Below are 27,794 nucleotides of genomic sequence, written 5' to 3'. Positions count from 1 at the left end.
AGACTACCTGATCCCTATAACATAATTACTTAAACACTATTTGAATAGGAAAGACTGTGTCCAAAGCTTTTTGATCCAGCTAAAGGGTTGATTAATATAGCCGTGATCACTTTAACTGGTTTCCACTGTATTTTTGAAGCTGATCTCCTGAGATTTTCTCACACAACAGTCTGAACAGTTTTTACTCAGAAAACACCAAGTGAGCAGCGGCTCTGTGTTGATGAGACATGTCAGTGGAGAATGGTCAGACCAGCTGGAGCTGACGAAGGCTTCAGTGACTCAATTATCTCTTTGCAACTGTGAAACCACTTTCAAATTCACTAGATCCAGATTATTATTTTGGATCAGCACCAAATGACGCACAATCATAAACATCAGTCCCCCAAACATGCCTGATGTTTTTTTTTCTCGGAGAATTCAAGAAAACTTCTGAACAACGCCCCATCTCTCAATGTTAAAGAAAGGGGCATATTTAATGAGACGCTAACAAACAAACAGATGAAAACATGACCTCCTTGGCAGAGGTAGTGAACAACACATCCAACCTTGGGGTGGATGACCTACAGCAGCAGAGACCACGTCAAGTTCCACTCCTGTCAGTTGCAGACTGAAAAACATAGCCTGGTCTGATGAATATATATTTATGCTGAGGCTGCAGATGGGAGAGTCACAATCTGGAGTCAACAGCGTGAATCACTGGAGCCAACCGGCCTTGTGTTAACAGTCCAGGCTGCTGGAGGTGTGACGGTGCAGAGAATGTTTTCTTCACACACTTGGGGCTGTTTACCATCTTCTAATGGCTACTTCCTGCAGGATAATGCTCCATATCACAAATAAAAGTTTCAAGTCTGTTTCATGAACATGACACTGAACCTCAGTGACCTGAAGTGGAGGGACTACCCTGTATTAGTATGGTGTTCCTAAAAATGTGCTCAGGGAGTGTATTCACTGTTATAGATTACTTAGTGGAAACAAATTTTGAGTGCATCTAAGTTTATGGACAGCTTGCTAGTTTCCCTCCATTGCCTGTCCTAGTTTCAGTCCTGCTCTTGACTCTGTGTATTCCCGGCTGAGCATTGGCTCCAGTTTCCTGATCTCCCCAAATACACTCCAACACAACTGGGTTGGTTTTTTTTTTCAATCAAGACCACAAGCCACAGCCCTTCTGAAGGACCAGCCAACTAATTAGGCTCCACCACATCTTCTCTCCACCTGTGGTGAGAATTGCTTCGGCTGAAAGCTGTGCTTACATGATTCTTGTTGCTATAGCTTGCCTGTCGGGCTGAACCTAACAGGCCTTTGTCGCTACTTGCCCCTTCCATCACTTACCTGCTCAGTCAATATCCAGCCACGCTCAGCCAGAATCGCTCACTGCATGCTCCATTGTGGTTCTCTGCCTGTGACTCTGCCTGGAAACTGACCCGTAAACAATGCCAGCTGGACCTCGGTAAATCCTCAAACAGAGACACTGCTGCACCTGATCAATTCATTATCTAGTCTAATCTGATTCTGTGCTCTGTTCAAGCATTTCCACAAAACCTAACAAGTAAACTGAAATGATTGGAAACCAGTGCCTGCCTTGAGGGAAAAACAATCATGAGTTGAATGTAGCTTGACAAACAACCGGTTGTTGAGGCTGATACTGACATTAAATAGATATTTGGAAGAAGAAAATTAACATGTTAGTCAGTAAATTGTTTTTAACATGACATCACAGCTCCCCATACTGAAGCCAAGTTATTTTGATTGCCCCCTGGTGGCTGGCTGCAGTAAAGGTCATAAGCCCTGCCTCCTCCATGTGAGTGTATGGGAAATGATCACAGACAACTGTTGAACTGGAAGAAAGAAGAAAAATACATAAAAGTCTGGAAAAAAATGTAGTACCATTTACCATAGCGAGAAGAGAATAGATCCCATTTCATAGGACATTAGCATTTCTGTGTGAAAAATAACTTGAATGACTTGAGTTGCTGCTATGTCTTTTGATTAATTTAATACAATGACTAATCATTTGAGCCTCATTCAACAGTGACACATGTTTAATCGCAGAAAAAGGGCTTCAAGCTACAATTTTCTCAGAGGGAACAAACTTGAAAACATAATTATATGAAAAAACCTTGATATGACTACACAGGATTCTGAGCTGGAAACACTTCTCATCTGGAAGATTCTCTGTTGAATGCTGCTCAGTTATTTCTCTACACCATTAGCAGCCATTTTTCATTTCTGCAGTTGTTTATGGTCACAGCTGCAATTCTCCAGAGAGACACCTGATGGAGTCAACGAGCAGGGCTAAGGCTCAACAACCTCTTCAGTGCTTCACAAAAGAGACACAGACATACACACTCAATGCGACATGATAATCTATCCGCCAGACTGGACAGCCAATCACAACACTTGTGCGTCCCCAGTGAGGATCTCAATTTATAGGAATCACTTTGATTCAATCTCACTGACTCGCTTTCAAGGACAAAAGCAGGTCAGTGTGTGTGTGTGAGTGTGTGTGTGTGTGTGTGTGTGTGTGTGTGTGTGTGTGTGTGTGTGTGTGAGAGTGAGAGATAGGAAAAAAGAAAGAGAAAGAAAGATAGCGATTTCAGTCAATGATCAAAAGAGATAATGCTTTGCCTAGAAATGAATACAATAGAAACAGCTATCGTATTTTTCCATTTTACAGGCTACATACACGTGCACATGGTAAAACTGAGGTTTTACTTGCATTATGTGAGAGTGCAACTCAGTAGCTGCAGCCATCAATATTGTATTTATGTCAGAGCTGTACAGGGAGATGGACAGACAAGATAAACATGGAACAGACACAACTAAAAACTAAAGCTAGACCCTAGCGTTAGACCCTTTTATCGAGAGTCAAATTTCTATATTCTAATATATGAAAACTTCAAATCAGATTAAAAGGTTTTGGCATTTTTTTGCCAACAAATTGTTGTATTGAGTATTATGTGTTTTGTGGAACCCATGCATTTATAAATCCAGAATACACAGTGTGACACAGGTTTGCAGAGTGACTGTTTTCATGAGCAGAGAAGTACATGCTCAGCGAAACCTTTATTAGCTGCACCAGCTGTACAATAAACACTTTATGACGACTGTTATATGCTTTTTGACAGCAATGTGTTTATCACTGAGCTCAGAGTTAATAATGATGTTGAACTAGATTACATAAAATGGAGAAGTGCTTCTAATATTCTGTCCCTCTAATGCATGGAAATAGAAAGGACAAAAATCTTTATTCAGGACTCAACTAATAAACACCAAACTTAATTTACACATTCGAGAGAATGTTAACAAAAACTGATCATTTTAACTAAAGGTAGAAGTTATGACTGAGATGTTGCATTTAACTGCATTAGATTGTATGGACGTTCCTAATAAAGAGGCCACTGTCCAACTGTACAACCTCCAGTCTGTGATAGACTCTATTAACTTCACCAGCATTAACTACTGGTTAACAGGAGAACACACACATTTTCATTTGAAGGACCATTAAAACACCAGTGCCTGACAGATACCTGATGAAGGTCATTTAGTTAGCGAGATAGTCTGCACATGTTATAGAATATCAGTGAAAAGGTTCCAATGTTTCAGAAGTTGGTGCCACACCTCTGCTAGGCATTTAAATCGTAATAGTAAAATGTGAATGGTTTGTGGTGTAATAGGATGAACTAAAAGCCCAGGGAAGCTGCCATTAACACAAGCTATAGCAAAGAGCATCGACATTTAAAGGTCACTATGAATAAGAAGAACAAAACCACTTTATGGACTGAAGATGGTGGTGAAAAAATAGATTCTCTGCCAGACCAGCACTTGTTCTTGGAAATAGAAGACTGCTCTGTTTACACCAACACAAAATGAATCTCCATCTTTGGAGAGAGAGGACCATTTATGGAGCAACGTACTCACCCTGGGAGAAATTAGTGCTAAGTGAATGTGCAGAGGGGCTGAGCTGGATGGTGCTGTCTTCTGCAGCAGAGACACACTGCGAGCAAAGAGGTGACTGAAGGACCACAGAGTGTCTTTTTAAACACACACTGCTTTTTCTGCTTCGTTTGATAAGTGAGACACAATCGTATATGTGGCAGTTAAATGGTGCATTAAGAACTAATTTACTGAATATACAATGACTCACAGACTGCATCTCTCCACTGACAATAGTATAAAACAGCTCAATAACATAAAGGCAATGAAACAGTTCATAAATTATAGTTTCATTCATTTCAGTCTTCACTGAGTGGAAGGAGATAGGGATAGATTAGAAATGCTGTAATTGTATCTGACTTAAACTGATACTGACCCATACCCATCATATATAGTGTGATACAGCCAGATGTGATGTATCACATGTTATTATTTGTGTACATGTGTTGCTTATATAAAGATGCAATAGTAGAGGTCCATTTATGATTGGAAAATATGAAAAACACACAAAATTGGACCAGTTGACAAATGACATAAAATCTTTCAATCTGTAACTCTGCATGTTCTCCAGTACAATGACTAGTTTATTGAAAATCCAACAGGGGATATTACACTGAACTGACTATTTCAGATAATTGGGACAGTTGAGGTCTTTTATAGGGAAATGTATTTCAAAGGAAAGCAGCAGAAGTGTGACAAAGTCTAGTTCCAGCTCTGCTTATCAAGTGAAACCCTTATAGAATCGTATTTAAAGAAAAAATTCAATGTTTCAAGTTCTTACTTCAACATGTTGGAGAGAAGATAAATATTTAAACTGAGAACTTGTTTTTTCTCCTGCAAATATTGCATTTTTAAGTGGGATCACTGACTTTGGTATTTTTATACTCGTCCACCTCGTCTGTTAACAGTGTTATCATATGTTTGGATATGGCGAAAAATATACTCGACTAACTCTGCTTTTTACTCATCATAACAAAGAATATGAATCAAGTATTTAATGAGATTCTTAAGATGAAATGTATTCTCTCAATGTGAACTTCCCAACTCTTCTCTAATACCAGCTAAAGGGTTGCCACAAGTGATACACTACAGCACCATCTTTGTAGGTATAGCAGATCAAGTCTGTCCTCCAGGATATTGTCATACTAAACTTGGAGAGACACCAAAGACAGAAGTTTAAACAGAGGTCATGTGGGACAGGTTAGAGACTGAGATTCAGTTTGTGCCCAAAGAAGATGACATGATGATCATTTGTTGAATGCCAATGAAACCTAAATTAAGAAACAACACACTATAAACCATATCCACTGCCCTCAAACCACCCAGTCATGTGTCAGTAAACAAAACAATTAGCACATAATCACAGTAATGCTGCTTTGGTCTCAGGCGTATGCACTGCAAAGCACCACAAGAGAATAAAATATGGGAAAAAGAGAAATGTGTCTTACCTGGTGTTCAGGGGGACATCATGGCATTATGGAAGAGAAGAGAGGGGGAAAGAGGGAGAGAGGACATAAGACAGTGCTCAGTCACTTTAGAATCAGCTTCAGTGAATTAAATACATGAACCCTAACAATGCCTCAGTCAGAACTTTTGTTAAACAATGAACTTGCTTTCAAACTCTAATTAGAATTTCTGGAAGTTACAGGATATTGTAGACATTTGTTGTGTTTACAGCTAAAGGGCCGGTGTAAAACACAGCACGCTGTTAGTGACTGCTGCTGTCAGACTAAAGGCACTTGTTGTTAGATATATGAAATCTACAGCTACATGGTTAGATTCTATTTAGTGATTAAAGGAGTTGTACTATTTCACACATTTCACTAACAAAGTACTGGTCAGGCTGTATCTTTGAAAAGGGCTGAGGCAAACCATCACACTGGAAAATCAAGCTTTTCTTTTTAGACAACTGTGAGCTGTAGCTGGAGACCTCAGGACAGAAGCAGTATCACCAGGAGGAAAAGGCAGTAGACTGAGCTCCTCTCAGATTTCTCACAGTGTACCAGAGGTCAGGCAGCTGGCTACGGCAGTAATCATCGGACTGTTGGCTACTACATGGCTGTTACACATGAGAGTCGGCTGTAGCTGTCAAATTTGTGCTTTTGACATAACTATTATAAGCACAGTCTCTAAACTCCACCACATCTGGAGTTGATTTCATGTTTCATTTCTAACCTCCACTGTGCTTTAAACAGGAACAAATTCATAATTTTCTTTACACCTGTAAACTTCACCAGATCAGAATCAAGTCACGAGTGGTTAAAAATGTGACTCTGAGCTTGATGATGCATTCTTGACCTTTGGAAAATAACCTCTAGAAAAAATTAAAAATAACCTCTAGAAGAAATTAAATAATTAGCTGAGTTCGAACTCAGCTAATTATTTAATTTCTTCTTGAGCTTGTTGCAGCCTTCATTAGTGGAAACCATGGAAATGAACACTAAATATGGTCACTCAGGTGGTGTCCCTCACTGATGGATGGGATTCACAGATGAAGGTTAAGAGATTGGGTGGAATATATTAAGGAAGGTCAAATTATAACTCTTCTGCCAAATGGGTGTAAAGACAGTATGCTTAACAATCCACATGACAGCTGACTGGTGCCTTTTGACTAAATGTATTTTTATTTTCAGACTAAAAGACTAAAAGAATCAGATTAGCACACTGATTTGATTGTTCTACATTTCTATTTTCTCTTTACAGAGAAAAATGTATTTGAGTTGAATACAATATAAACAATGATCAAAACACACAAAAAAACTCAATACCTCAAAGAGACATTGAGACTAAAATGTGATACTTGTGCCTATAATCCTAAAACACATTTTACATTATTGCTCAATCAATTACCCACTTATTTTTTCATTTCCTCATTCACTATATTGGCTCTGTGCAGTTGATGAGAAATACTCTCGTACCTTTTAACTAGTATTATTAACTATTATTGTGTGTATTAACATAACAAGCAAGTTAGCTTTGTCATTGGAGGACCCAACTTATGTGTTTTTTTCTATAGACAGAGAAAAGGAAGTGGGACGTTAGACATGGCTCTGACAGTCACATAAAACAGAAGACAGAGCGGCAAGCAGAGACGGTAGAGCTATAAGAAGCAGCAGGTGAAGTAGCAGAAACATTGCTATGATCATGGGCACAGATACACAGAGGCAGGCAGAGGGAAATCAGAGAGAGCGACTATTCAGTTCTCTCGCAGTTTTGTTAATACATGGCCCAATCAGCACAGCGCTTGTATCCCATATTCATGCCAGCAGCTAGGAAGAGAGATATACCTGGACACAATGTTTCTCTGGTAGAAGTTTGAGATGAATCTCTTGGATGTATTTTCAGAGATTCCACGTTTCTTTTTTTAATGCAACAATGTATAGATCTGTGTCTCGATCTGTTTTAAACATAACTATCACAAAAAGTGATAAAATCAGAAGCTGTTTTGTTCAGCATTTATCTCTCACACCTTGGTTGTTACAGATAGGAATAGATTAAGCACCAAGCAGGCCTAATGCTCAATCCACAGACAAAGAGCCATGCACACAGGTAGAATATCAATAGCTGCTTCCTGCTAGCCCAGCACACAATCCCTTGTTCAAATAAGCCCCATGTTATTCATAATCTTCCCTGTAGTTCACCAACCTTCCAGTGGGGGGAGCTGTGGCGTTGAGGACTCCTGGTGCTCTGAGTGTGCAGGGAGAGAGGGAGGGGCTGCGGGGGTGATGGAGGGAGGGAGCGTGGCTGAGTAAGGACGTGTGGCTAAGCTTGTGGGGAGAGTGTCTGATGATGAGGTAGGAAGGGCTGAGGAGAGAAGGGCTGAAGTAAGGGGTGTGGCTGAGGTGAGGGAGACAGCTGCAGGGACGAAAGGTTTGGCATCAACGTTGAGAGATGATGCCACTGCAGCTGGGATGGTGGCTGCTGGAGTAAGGACTTTGAAGCTGTTGGAAATGGAGAAAGCTTCTGAGGAAGGGACGGCAGTTTCTTTTGGGGCGGACTTTGTCAAGGTTGCAAGGGTGGGGGTGTTGGTGATGGGGGTGGTAGTTTGCGAGTCAGGGGTTGAGGCTTGAGGGGTCTGGAGGACTGAATCAAGGAAAGAGAAGGTCTGCGAAACTGGGCTCAGATTGTCCCCCGTCATTAACGCTAGACTACCGCTAGCGTCCCCAGCCAAACTGCTCTTGGCAGTTATTGCACTAGCTGCTGTGCTAATATTAGCTTCAGGTTTGCCAGCTGAAGCTTTCTCTTCGTTTGCCTTTTGCGCGTCTTTCGCAGACATAGGGAAATCATCTAAACACATGGGCTCGTACGAGCGTGGTGATGAATCTGTTACAAGGCCAGCATGGGAATGGTTTGTGAAATTTGTGGGTATTTGTACACAGGCAGAGGGCAAGACAGGGCTGGGGTTAGAGTTTGGAGTTTTGAAGTCAGATGCACCAGAGTGAGCGGCTGTAGCCCAGGTGGGAGCGATCGCAGCAGGTGGGGGGGAAACAGGCTGCTGTGGCGCTCCCCACTCCTCTGGAAGTCTTGCCCTACTCTTATTCTTCTTGCCTTTCACCCTGCCCCCTCCTCCACTCTCTCTGATCTCCCACTCCCAGTTCTCCTCCTCGTCTTCATTATCCTCTGCCTCATGTTCGTCCTTATCCTGAATCCCATGCTTTTCTGATTGGCCGTTGTTCTTCTCCTGGCTATCCAGGAAGTCGTAGACCGCGTCGCGGCCCTTCCTCCTCTTCTTGCGCCGTCTCTGCTGCTGCTTGCCATCCTCGCCCCCCGGCCCTGCTCTCTCGGGGCTCTCCTCTGAGGTGGAGGACGTGGCACTGATGTCATCTACTGAGCCGCCGGGAGAGAGGACAGGAGCTGCCGAGGGGGGGAGGGTTTTATAAGAGGAGGAACCGATCACACACTGTCAAGAGAATCACCTGCCAAAAAGCCACCAGACTGTGGTTACTATAGACGGCTCATGTTTATTTCTGGTCTAAATCGTTGGCTATTTCAAAAAGTGGGTGCTACAACTAACTACAGATGGATTGCTTGTTTGCAGTAAAGGTTTTTTTCCCTTTTTATAATGTTGTACGATTTTAGATTTGTTGAATAAAATAGGGATAATACAATACTTCTTGATCTCATGGACAACCATGATGCAGGCAAAGTAGGCTAAACTCCCACACAAGAAGGACCTAATCGGGAAGTGTTTTCAAGAGGAGGGGTGACTGTGTCATTGATTCTAAATGTTTCTCTTTGAGTTTTCAGAAACTAAAATGGGGCAAGCAGTGTTTCTCTGTTTCAAGGACTCGAAAATGTCTTTACAGCTAGAGGGCCAGTGCAGAGTATTATGAACGACAGACAAAAACATAGCAGAAGTGATGCATTTCAAACCTTAAAGGTCCAGTGTGTAAAATTTAGGTGAAAGAGATTAAAATGTAGAATTTAATGTAGAATAATTCTCATGATGTTTTCACAAGTTCGTTTCATCTAAATTGTATGAATTGTAGTTTTCTTTACCTCAGAAAAGCCCCTTTATATTTAAATACTTTATATTTAAATACTTTATATTTACATCGAGGGGACCCTCTCTACGGAGGCCGCCATGTTTTTTACATTAGTCCAGACTGAACAAACTAAACACCTTTTGAGTTTTTATGACAACTGAAGCTACCACAGGTTCTTTTTAATGTTTGGAAGGAGAGGGTGAGGTGAGGGGTGTTCAGCTGCAACATGCAACTTCAACACTAGATATCACAAAATTCTACACATTGTACCTTTAAGTGGAGTTGTGTGGATGTAGCATTATTTTCAAGGTAGTTGTGGATATTAACACTTGCAAAATCCAGATGGAGGATCTCTAGTAGTGTCCGAGAAGTATTTCCATTACTATTTTCAACCTCTGCACTGTATCAACTGACATTGTCACTGGCTATGGTAGCAGCAAGTAGTTGCTAGTAACGCTGCCCTATAATAGCAGTGCTGTTCTACAACACACTTAACAAGAACTTTTATGTCTGAAGTATGGTACTGCAACATGAGTTAGTGCTGCACTCAGATGACACATTTTGCCATGCAAATAGGCAATGACCCTTGTGATGACCATTGTCTACAATGCTTATGCAAATAGTATGGAGTGTGTTCACCCATAGTAACCATTGTCTGTTTGCTTTTAGGTTCCTCTTGGCACAACCATTTGAACATCGTCAAAGATGTGATCTGTGTGATGGTGCCTGCTTTTATAAATTCTGTACATTTAACCAGTCACTTGTTTAACTCACCTGTGATACACAGATTATGACAATGGTTCTACGGTTCAGTAAAAACACAAGTGCATCATCAGTTTAAGTGAAGACAGATACAGGTGCCGCTTTACAGAAGCACACTGGCTCAGCACTGGGTATCAGATTATATTATCTGCTCGGCTCTGCCACAGTTGAGATGTGGTCATCTGAGTCAGGGTCTACAATTTACAATTCACATTTACTAACTATTCTGAATTCAGATTTGCCAAATGGTCATATTAAATTTGTAGAAACAGAACTCACTGTGTAAATCTATCATGTATCTATCTATCTATCTATCTATCTATCTATCATCATCATCATCATCATCATCCTCGTCATCATCATCCAGGGTGCAGAGTAATCACACACAACTGAGCAAAACAGACACATAGTCAAGCACCTTAAGAATGTAAATAAATCAAGCGTATTTCAAATGTCTGGCAAGCATGATTAACAATGAATGCATGCAGGTCTGAAACGTCATAATAACACAGATCATTTTGTAACATGCAGAAACTACATATTGATTGAGTGTATCGAATGCAATACAGAATCACACAAAAATGACAAACATGCAATTTTTGAACAAAAATGTTCAGCGTGCGCTGATACGATCCCTTCATTTGTCTGTCTCCTCATGTTGCTTTCTGATCTGAAGTCATATTTATTACAATTCTAATTATTGACAAGCATTTCATCAGCTAAAGGAGAACGAGAGACAAGGGATGGACAGACAGATAGAAAGAGACAGGTAGAGGGGAAGACTGGAAAATAAAATGATCTGCCCTAACACACCCATCTTAGTCCACTGATCATGTCCTCTTCCTCTCCAAATTACTTTCTCTCTATCTCAGTTTTCATCGTCCCATCTCCAGACTGCCTTTCAGTCCATCTGTCATCACTGAATATTAATGGGAATCTAGAAAAAGGTGCATTCCCCTCTAAATCTGGCGCCTTTTCCTGCATTACAAAAGAAGTTGCTATTTTCTCCCCACAGTTGATGCCGGCCCAGCTAAAAACAGCCCAATGGAGATACAAGGCCAAAGCATTATCATTTATATTTAATGTGATGAGGTGTTTAATGGGAGTACTCAGTAATCTGGAGGCTGGAAAACTGCCCAGAGAAACATTAATGATGGAGCTCTGGCTGCCTCACACACATCGCGTATGAAAAAGAGCAGCAAGTTGACATTTTATGCAGATGGGTTATAGTTCACCGAATCCCACTGGGACCTGCACACGCAGAGGGAGAAGGTGAATATAGAGGGATTTACACAGAAACATAAGGACAGAGGGGGCAACACAGACAGAGCAGAGGGCTGGTTGGGAAAAATACTGAAAGTGTGAAGTAGTGTAGCTTTACATTGTAAGTCTCACACATCTATTTAAATACACCAGGGCCACAACACTCACTTATTTACAGTATTATATGTTTTGAGTTACTTTCTCTTTCTAAAGCTTATTATTTGCTCTCTCTTGTCACTCTGTCATCCAACTAACAGGATTTATAAATATAGAAACATTTAAAGTAGCAGCATGGGGTTATATCACTGTCTCACAGTATAACCTGAACATTTAACTGGAGGCAGTAAATTATATTTTTGTAGCTATACCAACTATCTACATGTTTCCTTCTAACAAGAGTGAAACGTGTGGCGGCCATTACAGCAGCAACTACTGTCTGCAGCCACTGTTGGTTTTTTGTATGTTTTTGTAAAGGATTGTGTATTAAAGTCAATAGGATTTATTGTTTTGTTTCTATGGTGACACCACTAATAGGGATAATACAATGGTTGGGGTCAGGGTACGTAAAACAAGGCCATCCCCCGGTGAATGTGTCAGCATTTATAAAGAGCCAGGTTGTGCTAACTGAGTATTACGGCCATTGCAGCAGCCACTACTGAGGCTACACATCTGTTGTGCTAATTGTCATCCGTATCAGTGATGTATCACGTATCTGCTCCGACAGAGACTGAACTTAAACCGTAACTGTGACGTAACAACCCGACCTTTGAGCAAGCACGAGTATCTTTAGTGCGACGACAAACCAGAGGGGAGAAGATCTAAAAATAAAGTAAAGCTCTGGCTAAATGTTTAATGAGTCCGAGGAGAAACTTAAATATTAAAAGTCTTTTGAAAAGTTCAGCTGAGGATTCTGGAGTCCTGTTATTAAATTCATTTTGTATGACTTTTTTATGTGAACCTTAACACACAAGTCATATTTTGATTACATTTAACTGATATTACTATTTAAGCCTCTATTAGAGAAGCACAGCGTTCAGGCACAAGTTACACAGGAGGACTGATAAAGACATGGTGTCTTTGTTGTTAAAGTGATTTATTTAAAGATGTATGTTTCTGCTGAATGGAGACCAGCTGATGCTCAGCTATTGCATACTCAAACAGCTGATGATATTATAAACATTAACTATTCATGATAAAAGGCTCCTCGAAATTTCACCCGGGCTGTTTTCCTCTTCAGAACGAGGAGCTACTGCATCATTTCTAAGCATCGCTGCTTGAATCCTGTCTGTCTGTGGATCCAGTGTTTCAGCAGATAAAGAGAATAACAAAGTGCACAGAGAGCAATGCTACGAGGCAACCAGCAACATATAAGCTGGAGCTGTTCCATCTTAATAAGTGAGACAAGTTAGAAAAGACTGCCACCTGCTGGTAAAAGCTGTTCCTATTCGTTTACACTCCCACTATCATCACTTGCCCCTGTTGATCGTCCACACACAAGCCTAATTTCCACAGCTAAAATAATTGACATAACATTTTAGGTTGTATTGAGTTAAATATATAAGATATGACCAGACTGACACATTTTATATTTATCAATTTGTGCCAGAGCTTTAGCTCCACCCTCCTCTGTAACTGAATGACAAATCTAACCGACCTTCACTTAAAGATTTTTGTCGAGAAAAGTATATGCGGTGTTTATTGTCCTGACTCTGCTCTCCTCTGCTGCTCAGCACAATGCACGGCCGTATTCAGACAGACATTTGGTTGGCCTGTGTTAAAAAAATGGGGCTGAAGGAACACGTTTATGTGACTGGCCATCGCAGTACCGTGCCAGACGACGGCAGATTGTGTCGCAGCAAACAATGAACCAGGTTCAACTGTCTGCTGAGACCCTTGCTCTGCGTCAGCCCACTTCCCCCCGTTTCAAATGGATAAGAAGTGCTGCGTTTTTTACACGCAGGTCAGATGTCTGTGTGAACGCAGCCTGGCGCATGCAATCAACCCTCTTTTCGATACCTGCAGAAAAATCCATAGTGTGGATTCCTGGACCTCCGGAAGAAAATGGATCACTGCTCTTAAATGGACTGCTTCCACTGGTATTACTGGTGGTTTTGTTCTCAACTCCGAACAGGCCGGAACTTTTCTGGGTGTCCATAGCTGAACCGGTCCCAGGCTGGCCATAAGTGGAGCTCATGCTGGTCTGGAACGGTGGCAGGCTGGACCCCATCATCCCTCCAATCCCAGACTGAGAGAAGCCTGATGAATGGAGACAAACACAGAGTTACATCATCAACACCCAACTGCCTCTATAGAAACTGTACACACCATTACTGGTGTACTAGTGTATTATGTGTTGTGATGGAAGAAAACCATGACAAGACTGGTTCTATTAAAGTATATAAAAAAAAAAAATATATATATATATATATATATATTAAAAAATGATTATGATATTTGTTGTAGTACTCCTTGAAATCTTAAAATAAATCAGTTTTAAGGCAGTGCAGTAGATTTTTAATTCACAATCACCCCCTCAGTTGTAGTATCGTCTATTTTCTACCAACTGTAATAAATCCTGTCAGAATCATTTTAAACATTCTACAATCACATACATCGGCACTGACTTAAACTTATTGCTGCTGTTCAGAGTTACCAATTTTCTCTTTGTAGCACAAAATCAGGCATGTACACAACAAAGGGTCACAATGACACATTGAATGTGTTAATTGTTGACTTTTTGAAGCAACTTGCAACTTTATCAACTTCCAACAAATCAGTCTACCCTCTCAGGTGCTCGTCTCTCACTGTTGACATAGCTCACAAACATGTCAGTGTAAATTAGAAGTGGTCAGAACTGTAAATGTGGTGTCTGTGTTAACATTTAAATGGGGGATTACTTATAAAAATATATAATTAATAAAATATCACTGCGATTCTAGAAATGAATGAAGATAAGTGACAGACAGAGATGTCACTTTGTGTTAATGTGTGATCAAATCCTGTTGTCAAGAGTCATTCAAATTATTATTAAACACTTAATTAATTGTTAATGATTGCATTTGTAAAAGGTTTTGTCAGATTTATCCACTGAGACTTATCACACAGTCTACTGCAGTAAAGTTAAACTTCATGGTTTTTGTATTTGATTTTCCTCACATACTTTAAATCATATCTTCATATACAGTTTATCGACAGTAGAAAACCAAAAGGTGTTTACTGTTACTACAAAGCAAATACTTGCATCAAGGTTTATGGTTGTATTGATTCCCTCCTTTGTGATCACCGCACACATAATCAAATGAATTTCAATGTTATTTAACAGCTCGGTATAATGAACTGATTTAATGAGCACATGGCAACAAAACAAAACTCTGCAAACCAGGCAAGCTTCAGAAATGATGGTGTGAATCTTCACTTCTGGTCCTGAGTTATGGTGCTGACTAATGATAATAATGAAAAAGTATTTTTACATTACGATCACAGTCAAGTTGACCTATTGGAGATAAAATGTCAAAACTTCATTATAATATAATATCTGACATTTGTGTTATTTGTGGTGATAACGAGCTGAATTATTCGGTTGGCCAAAAAAGTGTTTTATCAGGTCATTGACCTTTTACCATCAAATTCTAATCAGTTAATAATGTTGTTTTCAAATATGGGTTGGACAGACAACCCTAATAATGAAGAAAAAGAAAAAAGGAAAAACATTTAAGATTATGCCAGTTTTAAAAACCGATTCAAACCAAACGATTGCATGCAGTAACTTTAGATAAAAAGACAGAGGAGGGAAAATGCAACCATTCTTAGTAAAGGTGAAAAGGTAAAGTGGATTTTAAAAGAAGTCGTGCTACTTTTCTTTGTCATGTTCTGACTCCGCTGATCTCTGAGGGCACAGAGGGAGGTGTTCTAAGTGAGAGCGGTGACATGGGTGTTCGAACAGTCTGCATGGGTGTCTATTTAAGTTCTTGTAGGTGCAGCAGTGCAAAGTGCAGAAAGGCTGGCTGAGGTGGGATATAAATAAAGACTGTGGTATTTAATCAATTTACTCAAAGCCCGGTCACTTCGTCACAGTGACGCACAACGACCACACTCAACAAATGGCTTCTCTAATGCTGTCGTCTACAATCTAGATGGTGCGGAGCGGTAAAACCTCAGTGCACTGTGACTCAAATCTGAGGCACATAGCAATAACACAGGATTTATGAGCTGTGCAATAGAATACTGGGTCATAACACACCAGTGTGATGTGTGCAGTGTTGTTTGAGGGTTACTTTGTGGCAGCCATTCTCGTGCAATTTATTAAAGGTAAACAGTGGTTAGCCATGTTTAATGGTGCTGTGCTCTGGCACAGTCCTTCTCAAATCAGAGGGTCCAGATTTATCTACATGTGTCTGTAGATAAATCTGCAGCCTTTAAGGGTGAAGTGAAATGATGGGAGTGAAAAGGCAGAATGAGTTTATGGGATAGAAGATAAAAACAAATGGTCAGACAACGTCAGACTATGGGAACATCCAACAGGATCTTAATAAAGTGACCACCAAGTCTTATCTTTATTGTTGCCATTTACTGTGTATGCTAAGAGGGAGACCTCCTGTTTTTTTTGCCTGTGAGGATCTTTGTTTAGATAGGGGCTGACTCTAGCTTGGATTGGCTGAGTGGTGACAATGTGGCCGATCTGGCAGTTGAGCCTTTTTATCCGTCATGCGGGAGACACAGAGAATCGGGTTGTTAGCGGTCCTGACATTCTCCTTATGCTTGCAAGCTGTGTGTATTAATTGGTGTTAATGCTCTTATAGAAGTGTGAATTTCATTCACTTTGTAAAATAGCGGACACTTCTGAAGCCGTAGGGATGAGTTGCCATTTTCTTCTCACCGTGGGTCCTCTGGTTTTTGTTTAGATGAGCGAGTAAGGGCCAGATGTTGGATTCTGATCTATTTTCTTGGCTTGTTTGAGCATTTATATTGATCATATAAAGTATATGTACAGTTTGTGTTTATGTTGTGGGCTCTATGGTTTCATAGTTATAGGAACCAAAGTTAACAGAAGAAAACGTTACCTGTGGCATAATGCTGTAAAGTTCCAGGTCCTTGTGACCATCTTAAACTTTTACATGTGACAGTACAAGAAAACATTGAACACTGTGTCCAAGTGTCTCAACTGAAGATCGTCATTTGAAGGATTGACCTACAGGTGGAACTTTTACAATGTATATTATTATTATGAATACATATGTCTTGATCATCATTATTGTAAAGTGGGGAAACTGTGTGAATAATAACTACCCCCCCCTTCTTACCAGACTGGCTGCCAGTGCTGAAGGGAGGCTGCCCAGGTGGGTCTTGGTGTCCGCCTGATGACATCATTGATGACATCATCCCCGGACCTGAAGGAGATAAAGAGCATTAGCACCAATATCGCCAATAACATCAGAAACTGTTTATCTTTTTCATTTTCTATATTTACCCAGTTTATTTATGAAACACACTGTACGGTTTAACATATCTGAAAAAACTTCATGTGAGACGTAGGTTTCATGAAGTTTAAAACACACGCAGCATGATGCAGCCTGTCTTCTGCCCCCCCCACACTGAGACAGACAGAAAACTGCACCTAAATCTGTGAGTGTCACTCTGCTCTGTGAACTGCTTTTTCATCAGGACCCGCTTCTCAACCCCAGTCTGTGTGTCTGTGAGAGTGTGTGTGAGAGAGTGTGAGAGTGTGAGTGTGTGTGTGTATAAGTCTTTTGATGGTGACGCAACCAGACACAGTGTGTCACTGAGGGGACTATCACTGTGGTTGCACAGGAGGAGGATGCCACCATCTGCAGTTTCCCACACTTGTTGTTGGTGGACGTTTCTTATAGAAATCTTATGTGTGAGTGTTGGTTTATGATACATACCAGCATTTACACGTATATATCAACAATAAATATGAGAAAAAATATAAGAAAATATGTCTTTAATATTACACAACAGTCAAATGTGCAGAAATGCAGTAGCAAAAGAAACCTAGCCTGCTGATCAGGCTGCTCCAACATTTCATGTGGATAACGTACTGATGTATATGTGGTGTCACGGCATCAGACTAACACAAATAACAAACAGAACAGTCGAGAAGGAAAAATGAAAACAGTTGTAATAATGGTGATATTATGTAAAAGACTGATGTCCTGGCTCAGATTCTACAGATGCTATTTTTTAAAACTTTTTAATTAAACATGAATTAGAGGTGCTGCTGCTGTACCGCCTTTTTTTGTGTCCACAGATATTAGCTACTGTGTGTGTGTGTGTGTGTGTGTGTGTGTGTGGTAGAACTTCCTGATTGTGTTGTAGTTTTGTGTTTATTCTGCTGTGTGGTTCGATGTATGTTGTCTTGGTGTTTCATTGATTCAGTTTCTGCATTTGACTCATGCTTATATTCATATATTTATATAGCCAATGTATCTTTTGCTCATGTATCTATGTTTAGCACATTGAGTTTACATGTTGTGAAAATGCTACATAAATGAAATCTACCACAGCCTGACCCCTCCTCTCACTGTCCTCTTGGATCACCTGGCCTATCAATAAACACATTCTAGTCACACCTAGACACATATAAGGGTTGTTACATGTGGTCTGGTTTCTAGGTCAGAGAAGAGGGAGGATATAACGAAGCATAAATTAGAATAGCAGAAAGCACCCACCCACGTCTCTCTCTCATCCCCCTCACAATATTTTGTTTGCATTTCCTCCTCAGCTTTTTGTCCTTTCCCCTGGAGAAGCCCCTCGGCTACAAGCTTCCCCACGGCTAGTTCATTCTTCTATGTAGGCCCAGGTTCCTCTTTCCACCATTTGAGGATTTCAACGTGATATTTCCATGGTTCTTACTAAAAAGATATGATGGTTATAAATAATCCTAGCTCCAAAGACTTACGTTGAGGCTCAGCTGTTGCTGTCTTCACAGTTTGATATCAATAATATAGAAGGGCAAACAAACATCTATATGTCAACGATACGCAGCTAAACTGTCTAGTCACTGGATTAATCATTACATTTCTTTTTATCTTATATACAAGAATGTGTTTAATGACACTTTAGTAATATAGAAATATTGCAGTTACATGTCAATAGCAAAATCTACCCACTGTTGAAGGCTTGAGATGTGATTGAAAGTTCTGGAAATAGGCTGTGACTGGACTTTAAGTCACGATTTTTAAATTAAATAATTTCCTGCATTGTTTTTGCAGTTGGTTATGGTGAAGCTGCTTCATATCATGTATGAAGGGTCTTTCTACGGTGCATTAAATACACATGTAAGCATGTTAACTATAAATCTTCATATATAGCGAACAATCAAAGCTTTGAAATAAATGTATTGGAGCAGTAAGTACTATATTTTCTTTAAATGTACGTAGTAAGACTCAAATATTTAGTAGCATAAAATAGAAACAGAAAAACCTCAAGTTGTATATAAAGTAAAGTATTTACAGGATTGACATTGTGCCAGACACAGATCCAGACAGTATTGGAAATAACATCTATGAAAAACACTTTGATAAAGTGCAATGTGATGGATCTGTCCATGGTGCTGAAACTCCAGGGGGAGAGAGACAGTGTGGCCCACAATGAAAGTGTGGTTGAATTTGTACAGAGGTATATCTCATATTATTAAATGAAATATATACACATGCAACACAATTCCTTTTCTATTTTTAAAATATGTTTTAAAGAGATACAGTAGTCTTGACTTCAGCTGAAAAACTGTTTTCTATCAATTCGGTGTAAATATAAACAACCTATTTTTGGACAATATCAGTGTAATGGTGGATATCATGAAATGTTAAAAACGTGTGCATTAAATGTGAAGCTGGATCTAGTGTTTGTGTGTGTTTGTGATGGCAAGTGTTTATTTATGGATGCGTCCATTTTGGGGTCTATAAAGGTTCAACTGAAAACACACAAACAAATACACAAGTGCACACAAACAAAGAGCAGATGCATTAACTGCAGAGTCATATTGAGCCAAACGCCACAGGGTTCTTTTCTCTCTCTGTGTACTTTCCTCCTCGTTGATTACGCTTCAGCTGCCACTGCTTTACAGTACTACTTTGCATTCTTTGTTTTGATGCTTTTAAGTTTGCATTCAGCATGTTTCAGTATCTGAAAAGCTTAAAAAGTTTCAGTTGGACCATATTTGTGTAAATGTGTTGTGTTACACATGATACACAAATGAATGTTTACACTGTTGTCTGAAGGACATCTACCTACTAATTCCAAATATGTCTGTCTGTCTGTCTGCAATACATTCAATATTAATAAATATTTAACGAATAGGGGACCAGCGCTTTGTAGTAGTTGTGGGGGGGTTGGGGGCAGTGTGCCTTCAGTCTGGGGACTGTGTTGTGTTGCCCTTCATACACTTCATAGATTATTGACTTAGTTTCAAGCTGGGTGTCTGGAATCCCAACAAATATCTGTTTTTAACAGTAACTACCACATTGTCCCAGTTTTCACTTCAATATAAATAATTATTCATTATTATATTAAACATGTTTTCAGGACTTACATGATGTTAAATATGTTCTCTCCTTCATTGAAAAACAAATATGAATTATGAAATTGAATTCAACACTGGTCTGATGTGTGTTGTTCAAACAATGTGTGGCTCTCAAGGCTCTTGCTAAACGATGAGTCATAGCCAATAATCTGATGGTGCCTGTGTATTACAGAACAGGTCAGTATGCAAACAGCTCTCGTAAAGACAGTTGGTCTTTTCTAGAACAGAATAGAACAGACAGCTTTGTTGTGAGACATACATCCATGCATGAAGGTGCTAGACATTATCTTAGTCACCTTATTTTGGACCCCTCTGTAGAACCCCAATGACAATGAATGAATATATAATACACATGTGGAGCATGAGGTGAATTCCATGTAATAAGTTTGTTCTCATCCTTTTACCTTTTTCTTCTCTTATTTTGTCTCTCAGACACGCACACACACACACACACACACACACACACACACACACACACACACACACACACACACACACACACACACACACACACACACACACACTCACACTCACACACACACTGTGAGTGTATGCATGCCTGCAGTCAGAACCTAGACAGTGCTCTGAGGAGAGCAGCCAGTATCAAGTCTCGAGGTCAGACACATTTTTTTTTTAAACTTTTATAACATTTTTGCATGACTGCGCTGGAGGCTCTTTAAGACTTTGCACAAGTAAAAAAAAAAATCAAAATACATTTAAAAGAATCTTCTACTGCACAGTTTGAAGAAATACAGTGTGATGGCCTCATCCTGAGCCAGATACCGACTGGTTGTACTTGTGCATCATTACTCTGCATATTTCAGTGCGTTGTTTGGTAAGATGCAAAGCTGACCTTCCCTTTTCAGCTCCTCCTTTTTAAATCATGTTCAGCTAAATAGGAGAGGAAATGGATTTATAAATATGTGCTTTCCAGAGGATGATCAGTTCGGATGGATGAATCAAGAATATTTTAAAAGGTTTTCAGCACAGAATGTAGTTTGGTTAATAATTTTTAATTAAATCTTTATATAACCAGGAAGGTCCGGTTAAGATTGATAATCTCTTCTAAGAAACCCTGAGTTACGGACAAATACACAACGAAAACCAGATTTGAAGAAGCAAAACACGACCAACTACACAACCAACAAGTTAAAAACAGCACGACTTCAAGAATCTGCTGCAGTTCTTTTATTCTGGGTTATTGGGTTATATATATATATATATATATATATATATATATATATATATATATTACCATATACAGATAAAAAGTAAGTGCATCACCAAGTGTACTTGTTCTGCTTGTGACACCATGATTGATAATAAAGCATGTGCTCTGACAGGAGATGTCATACCTGAACTCACTGAACAGTCAGTTGGTTGCACTGCACTGTTACAGAACATGGGCACTGTATTAGAATCAAGCCCACATACAACTTCCTGCTGCTGTGAAAATGCACTAGAGCATCTAATGTGTATTAATCTGCAGATAATTACAGTCCCCAACAAATGCACTAATGTTTGAGTAAAGCTCGCTAAAAATCGCGGTGCCCAGCTCCTTTAGGAAATTACTGAGGATTTAAAAATTGTACAGGAACCCTTTTTATGAAGATTAAACAAAAAAAAAAATACCTTGGGGCAAAATGCCAAATACAGGGTAAGGTAGTCTGGAGGTTTCCCAGCTTGGGTATCAAAACAATAATTTTCAAACAGAAAGCCTGTGTTACAAAATTGAGGCGCAGAGTTTTAAAAAATGGGAATTTACCAAGTTGAGTGGCTCTAATGAAATGACTTTTTGTCTAACTGTATGGAAGAGCATTATTGAATTTTTTTTTAGTAATTGGAGTGCACCTTTAAAGGAGCTGATATAGTCTGTCTTACACATTTCTTCCAACAAGAACTCTAACTTAAATAATAGGCCATGATGGACCTTTGTCATCATGGTAGTAACCTCAAAGAGAAAAAAAAAGAAAATCTAATAGCTTTTATTAGTGTGGTTAATGCATTGCAAAGTAAAAAAAAACATTGATTTTACAATGAAAACAAACAACAGTTTCCTGTGTGAAAGTCCATCCAGCCACCATTACCTCCATCCAAACAGCAAACATCCTTGTTTGCTTCATTATAACACCACAGGAAATCATCTGACATTAAATCCTGACTACGTGTCTTAATCTGCTGTTTCCAAAGATGACGTCTGTGGTTTGTTTATTTAGAGGAGGACGGTCTAATTTCTCCACAAAGGTCAGAGGGCAGGCAGCCGGCTGTGAGGAGCCTCTGGAGGGGTCTGGGGCTTTCTGAAGTGCGTGATGGTGGAGTGAACCATTCAGGACTGAATCTAGTTGCACTTTGGCTCACAGCAGTTCCAGATGTTTGCAGTCCATCTGCTGCCACTGTATGTAAACATGTTCATAGGCCACTTACAGTTGGACAACAAGGTCAGTATCAAACTGCTTTATTCACTTCAAACTAAATGTTCTACTTTTATCATTAAGATTCAATATATTCTATCTATATCATTTCTATTTCCATCCTCACTATGTTTGTTACTGCCATTTGTCATAACCCAAAGTGAAACTACTTACTAATTGACCTATTTTAATACAAATATCGGTGTAGTCGGTAGGTTATGCAGATGTAATCATAATGGCATTGAACTACTTAAGTTGCTAATGTTCTCGTGGTTTCCTCATTAAGGATATTGTGTTTCTACTCACCAGTTAGTGAGACGAATCATCCCAAACAAAATAAAGGACACAAACACACTGCCTCCGCGTCATTTTTATACATTAAGAATAATTAAGGGCTAATTATGCCTCCTCAAGAGACACCACATGAAAAGCTGACTTGAAACGTTGCACTAGTTTTTGTTTGGTGTTAACTGACAAAGTAAAACATGATGTGAAAGACAACCTTATTTTACAGCGAGGCATTTGATCTGTTTGTCATTTTTAACCATATTGACAAAGGGTGAGGAAGAGGAAAGTGTTTCTCATTTTGACCTTCTTTTGTATTATATTTATTTACTTGGGAACAGTGTTGATCTATTTGTCTGAGTACTGTGACTGTTAACAGGTTAACGTTGGAGAGGTTGGTTAAATAAATCCTGTCTGAGTTAAGCAAGACTCTCCAAATCCTGAATATATTCCACAAAAATATAGTACAAATATACTCCATCATCCTCTTCTGCTCTGTGCCCTGAAATTCATGCAGCTGATATTTGCGTGCCGACTGCACGTTGTCAACAACGCTCAAGTCTTTCTTGCTCTCGCTCTTCATATCAAGGACAGTGGAGGTTAGTGTCAAACCGCAGCATCCCAGCTGTCACCTACTCTCGAGAAAGACAAGCCCTTAATGCAGAAAGAGCAGAGGGGTGAGGGCAGAGAAGTAAGAGAGGGATGAGAAAGGCAGAGGGACAAAATGAAGAGAGGAGAGGAACACACGATGAGAGACAGGTACTGAAAGCTCTGAGCTGTAGTCACAAAGAACCTAATACAAATTATTTTTAATCAAATGTTGAATGTGAACACTGCACTTCACTGACATATGAACCGTTTAATGTTGTTGTGTATTAGCTGAGGTACTGTTGGTACTAAAAAAAAAACTATAGATTGTGTTTCTATTAAAAAAATAAAAAATGCTGCGATATTCTAAATTTTTCTTCCAGTCAACAAAATTTAGACCCAGAGTTCTGCACTGGATCAGGTTCCTGCAGGTAACTGGGTTACACTGCAGAAAAGTTGTGTAATGGGTATAAATATATTAATCTAAAACTCATGGGTACGGGTAAAAACAAACTTAATGCGGTAAGATGTGAAGCAGGTTTTTTAGATTGTGTAGTATTTTTAACATCTAAATCAGCTTATATGAAGCCTATTGTCAGCCACAAGGATTTATTTCATTGTGAAAGCCTCTGAAACCTTCTTTCACTTCTGCTCAAATAAGTGTCACTCCCAAAACGAACCAGCAACTAGCCACCACATCAAAATGCATCACATCAAGAAAAAATAACCAGTGGTTATCAGCAACTTTGCTGCTTGTACAAAGTCCCAAAAAGTATTAGCCTTTAATAGCCTCAAGCTAGGCAGGTCGTCACGGAGCAAAGACATCGACAGCTGCACATTGACAATTCATTGATTCTAAACCTAGTTAAAAACTCTACCACCAGTGTTAGGACAATGAGGCCATAACTCAGATTGTGTGAGTGACTGTGTATGTAGCATGTGTGTTTAATCATGGGTGACGTGTGTTAAACGGTCCGGGGGGGTTTACAGGTGAGACTTTTAAAAGTGGACCCGTGCAGAACCAGAAAAAAGTCTGTCATACTTTCAGATTTTCTTACCCGGTGTCTACCTCAGCCTCATACTTGGAGACTGGGTCCTGCCAAGTTTTTAGAAAGAATGATCACAATTACTGTTTATTTTCTCATCTTTTTTTTAGAGAGCAGTGGTTTGTAAAGCAACACCTAAACAGGAAGTACATTTCATGCTTTTTTCAGTGACCAATTAATACAACTTTGGTGTTCTATCGATCATATTTGACAGGAGAACAGGGACTGAGAGACAAAGGGGGTGGTGTACATGAGCTGAATTTATCATTGTTAAAGGGATAGTTCACCCAAAAAACATTTGACTCGAAACAGCTTCATTTACACCATGTTTTTAGCCTAAATGTCTGCTGTGATCCAGTAACAGCAGTTATCACGAATTCTCACAATACTCACGAAACAAGATCAGCGACATTTTATATTTTTTTCTGATTTCTTTTTACATTTGAAGAAATCGGTCATCATTGACATTAATTGTTGGCTGCAATGCTGTTTACCCCTGAAACTCCAGAAGTGTTTTGTGGACACATACTCACCCCTCCACCAACATAGGGGTGAGTGGATAATGAGTTAATATTTAGTTTTGGGTGAACTGTCCCTTTAAGGTGATGTTTGGTGGGATATATACACAGGAGAGGAATAAAACATAAATGAATGAAATAAAGTGGGAGAAAAAGATGTGTGCTATCATATGGTGAATACTTAAAATCCTTTACATCACAATAAGCTGCAGACGCTGTGTAATACTGCTGCAGTCCCACGGCCGCTGAGAACATGATGCAAATCCTGTGACTGGCAGACTGGAAAGTACTGCTACCTCTGGGAGAACTGCTTTTCTCTGCTAACCAACACAAGCCCCTTAAGGGTTATACTTTTACCTCTAGTGCGTATTAAAGAGTCCTTCAGCTAAGTGGTTCCACATTGTCAAGAGGGCTGAGAGGAGAATCAGCAACAGGTCTGACTCAGGTTGAACAATACGGCCAATAGGGTGGGCAATATCAACTTAACACCGCAATGGAAGACGCCATCGTGGGGGAGTCGGTTTAACAAAGTTTCCTATTTTACTTGCAGACACACTCACACACACACACAGACCCAGCTGATGTCTCTGACCCACTACAGTTTAAACGTGACTCAACAATATCAACACTGATCACCATCCATACTTTTCTTAAATGAGTAAAATCTTTCTTCATATCTGCACATTCATTCAACCCTTCCTGACTCTGCTCGCTCTCTTCCTCTCTCTCTCACACACACCGACACACGCACTCAGCGGACACGTGTAAACTCAGACTGGGAAGAAACTTTGTAAACTTAGACAATGGCAGCACGCTCGGTTTGGATCGATTCAATGTTGGCTGAACAACGTGTCGATGGAATCGTCCATCAGCCCAACACTGATCAACAGAAATGTTATCAGGTTAAAAACAGTCATATCAGCTTTGCTTCCTTTATAGGTTTTCTTTTTGTCCTGTGACACGACAGGCGTCTGCACATTAAAAAATAATGGTGACGCACTCCAGCATTCGCTGACTCACTGTTCCAGAGACAGTGCGGACTTTTCACTACAGTAAATGTAATGTACTTCCATCGAAGGGGTAATCAAATAAGCACTTGTTATTTTTGATAAATGGAGAAGGAAGAGTGTGCCGCCTCGCCCTGTGTTACATCCTATTCTGTAGCAGTGCAATGAAAATGTCACCCTCTGGTAACTTTAAGTACATACATAAAAATCTGCAGCTTCTTCAGATGATATGGGCTAAAGTAGTAAAGTAGAATGAACATTATTTTACTGTGTTGGGTTTTTACACAACCCCATCAGGAGGACAAATGTTTTCATTGCAGCAACAGTGGAACAAAACTAACCCAGATCGAATTTTCAGAGCTTTGACAGAATAAGTGATGAAAGCCCAACAGTCTGCCAGGTGGTTCATGTACTAAGTGAAATGGAAACTGGAGATTCTGTATGTTATTGGTCTGTTCAAATGACAACTCAAAACACATCATCCATAACATCTATCCTTAATTAATCAGATATGAATCTTTGGTTTGTATTGTATTGTATTGTTAGGTGTCTTTGCATCTTAACCTGATTTTAACCTTGGTTTTACAATTTAAATATTATATATATAATATATGTGTTGTATTGTTAGGTGTTTTTAAAACAATTGAATTCAAATTCTCAATGCAATTTTAATTGTTGTTGTTGCTGTTGTTGTTGTGTATTAAGTTCCCCACACAACACCCTAAAAAGATTCAATAAGAGATTAAAAATGATTTGGATCGGATGAGATTCACTTTCAGATCAAATGTGACTGAAATCGGTTTGCATCCTGTCTCAGTGTCTGGCTGCTTGTGTTTTTACTCCAGCTTCTCATTGTTGTAATGATTCTTCAATGTTCCCACATCCAAGCTTTTCTGTTGGTGAGAACAACATCAAATATAAGTTGTTTCCTTCTTAAGCTCCAGCCATCACATTGTGCAACAATGCTACAAGTCACACATTAAAAGCTAAAAAAGCCATTTACGCTTTTAGCTCTTAAACCGGGGCTAAATCAAGGCTGTTTGCTGTTTACTCAAGGCAGGAACACTCCCTCTTTGTGTCACTATTTTGAGCTGTGCTACTGAATAATTTACACAAATCTATATCAGTGTGATGCATGGAGGTGGGGTGGTGGAGCTATGTAAAATGAATTACTCAATATCTGATTTCTCTTTCAGCTAATGGCCTGTAGATAAAGGCAGCTAGTTAATAGCTGGTTGGAGTTGGTGTGTGTCATGGTGAAGGGATGTACCTGTGCTTTACAATTTTGCCTCAGTGCCTCTCTGTGTCTCTCTGTGATAAACTATAACTCCTGTCAGTCAAACTGAGCCTCAGATACACACATACAAGTGCTACTGCAGATTTCTATGTGGAGGTCACATGCACACACACACGCCCACATTTCTCCCCTGTGTCTCACGTACACGTACTGTATGCGCACACACTGCGGAGATGTGTTATCATGCCTCAGCAAACACAGCAGCAGACTGCAGTGCAACTCCTCCTCTATTGTGCTGCTACAGGAACTCACAGTGGGTTAGATTTCAATCCGGCTCCAAAAAACCTGAACAAAGGAAGTTTAGAATGGTGAAATGGTCAAATTTTACATAAATTGCATATTTTAATCACAAAAATGACAATTTAGAATGAGTAAATTCTGGGACATTCACACATTTAACGATCGCTGCAGTGAAAATATTCACATCAATTCTTTACTCTCTTAAAACAGGAGAAGTAAAGCAGGCTGCTGCAGGAGAATCAAGAGAAATGATAAAAGATGCTATTCATTACAGAAGTTACATAAAGCCTTTTATTTCTACCTTTTATATACATCAAATCAACATAATAAACTAAGCCTTGCCTATGATGAACCAAATAATTATAGTGATGAAGTACTGTGCTTAAAGTGTTCATTTTGGGTCCTTTTTACACGTT

At 39.6% G+C, this 27,794-nt stretch overlaps 1 protein-coding gene across 5 annotated transcripts in view; it reads right to left on the bottom strand.

The window, feature by feature from the left end:
• The window catches only part of map4l (microtubule associated protein 4 like), an 89,016-nt gene that overhangs the window by 39,466 nt on the left and 21,756 nt on the right, over positions 1 to 27,794 (bottom strand). For 4 of the 5 annotated variants that reach the window (XM_020105185.2, XM_069510893.1, XM_020105176.2 and 1 more), the window contains exons 3-5: positions 16,745 to 16,831; positions 13,461 to 13,700; positions 7,579 to 8,787 (exon numbers count right to left, since the gene is read on the bottom strand). In XM_020105185.2, coding sequence (XP_019960744.2) covers positions 7,579 to 8,787; positions 13,461 to 13,700; positions 16,745 to 16,831 — 1,536 coding nt within the window. The remainder of the gene's footprint in view (positions 1 to 7,578; positions 8,788 to 13,460; positions 13,701 to 16,744; positions 16,832 to 27,794) is intronic. The other variant, XM_020105203.2, reaches the window with a different exon arrangement.

This window comes from Paralichthys olivaceus, chromosome 16 (assembly GCF_024713975.1).
Source record: "Paralichthys olivaceus isolate ysfri-2021 chromosome 16, ASM2471397v2, whole genome shotgun sequence".
NCBI lineage: Eukaryota > Metazoa > Chordata > Actinopteri > Pleuronectiformes > Paralichthyidae > Paralichthys > Paralichthys olivaceus.
This window is presented reverse-complemented; position numbering and strand designations above follow the sequence as displayed.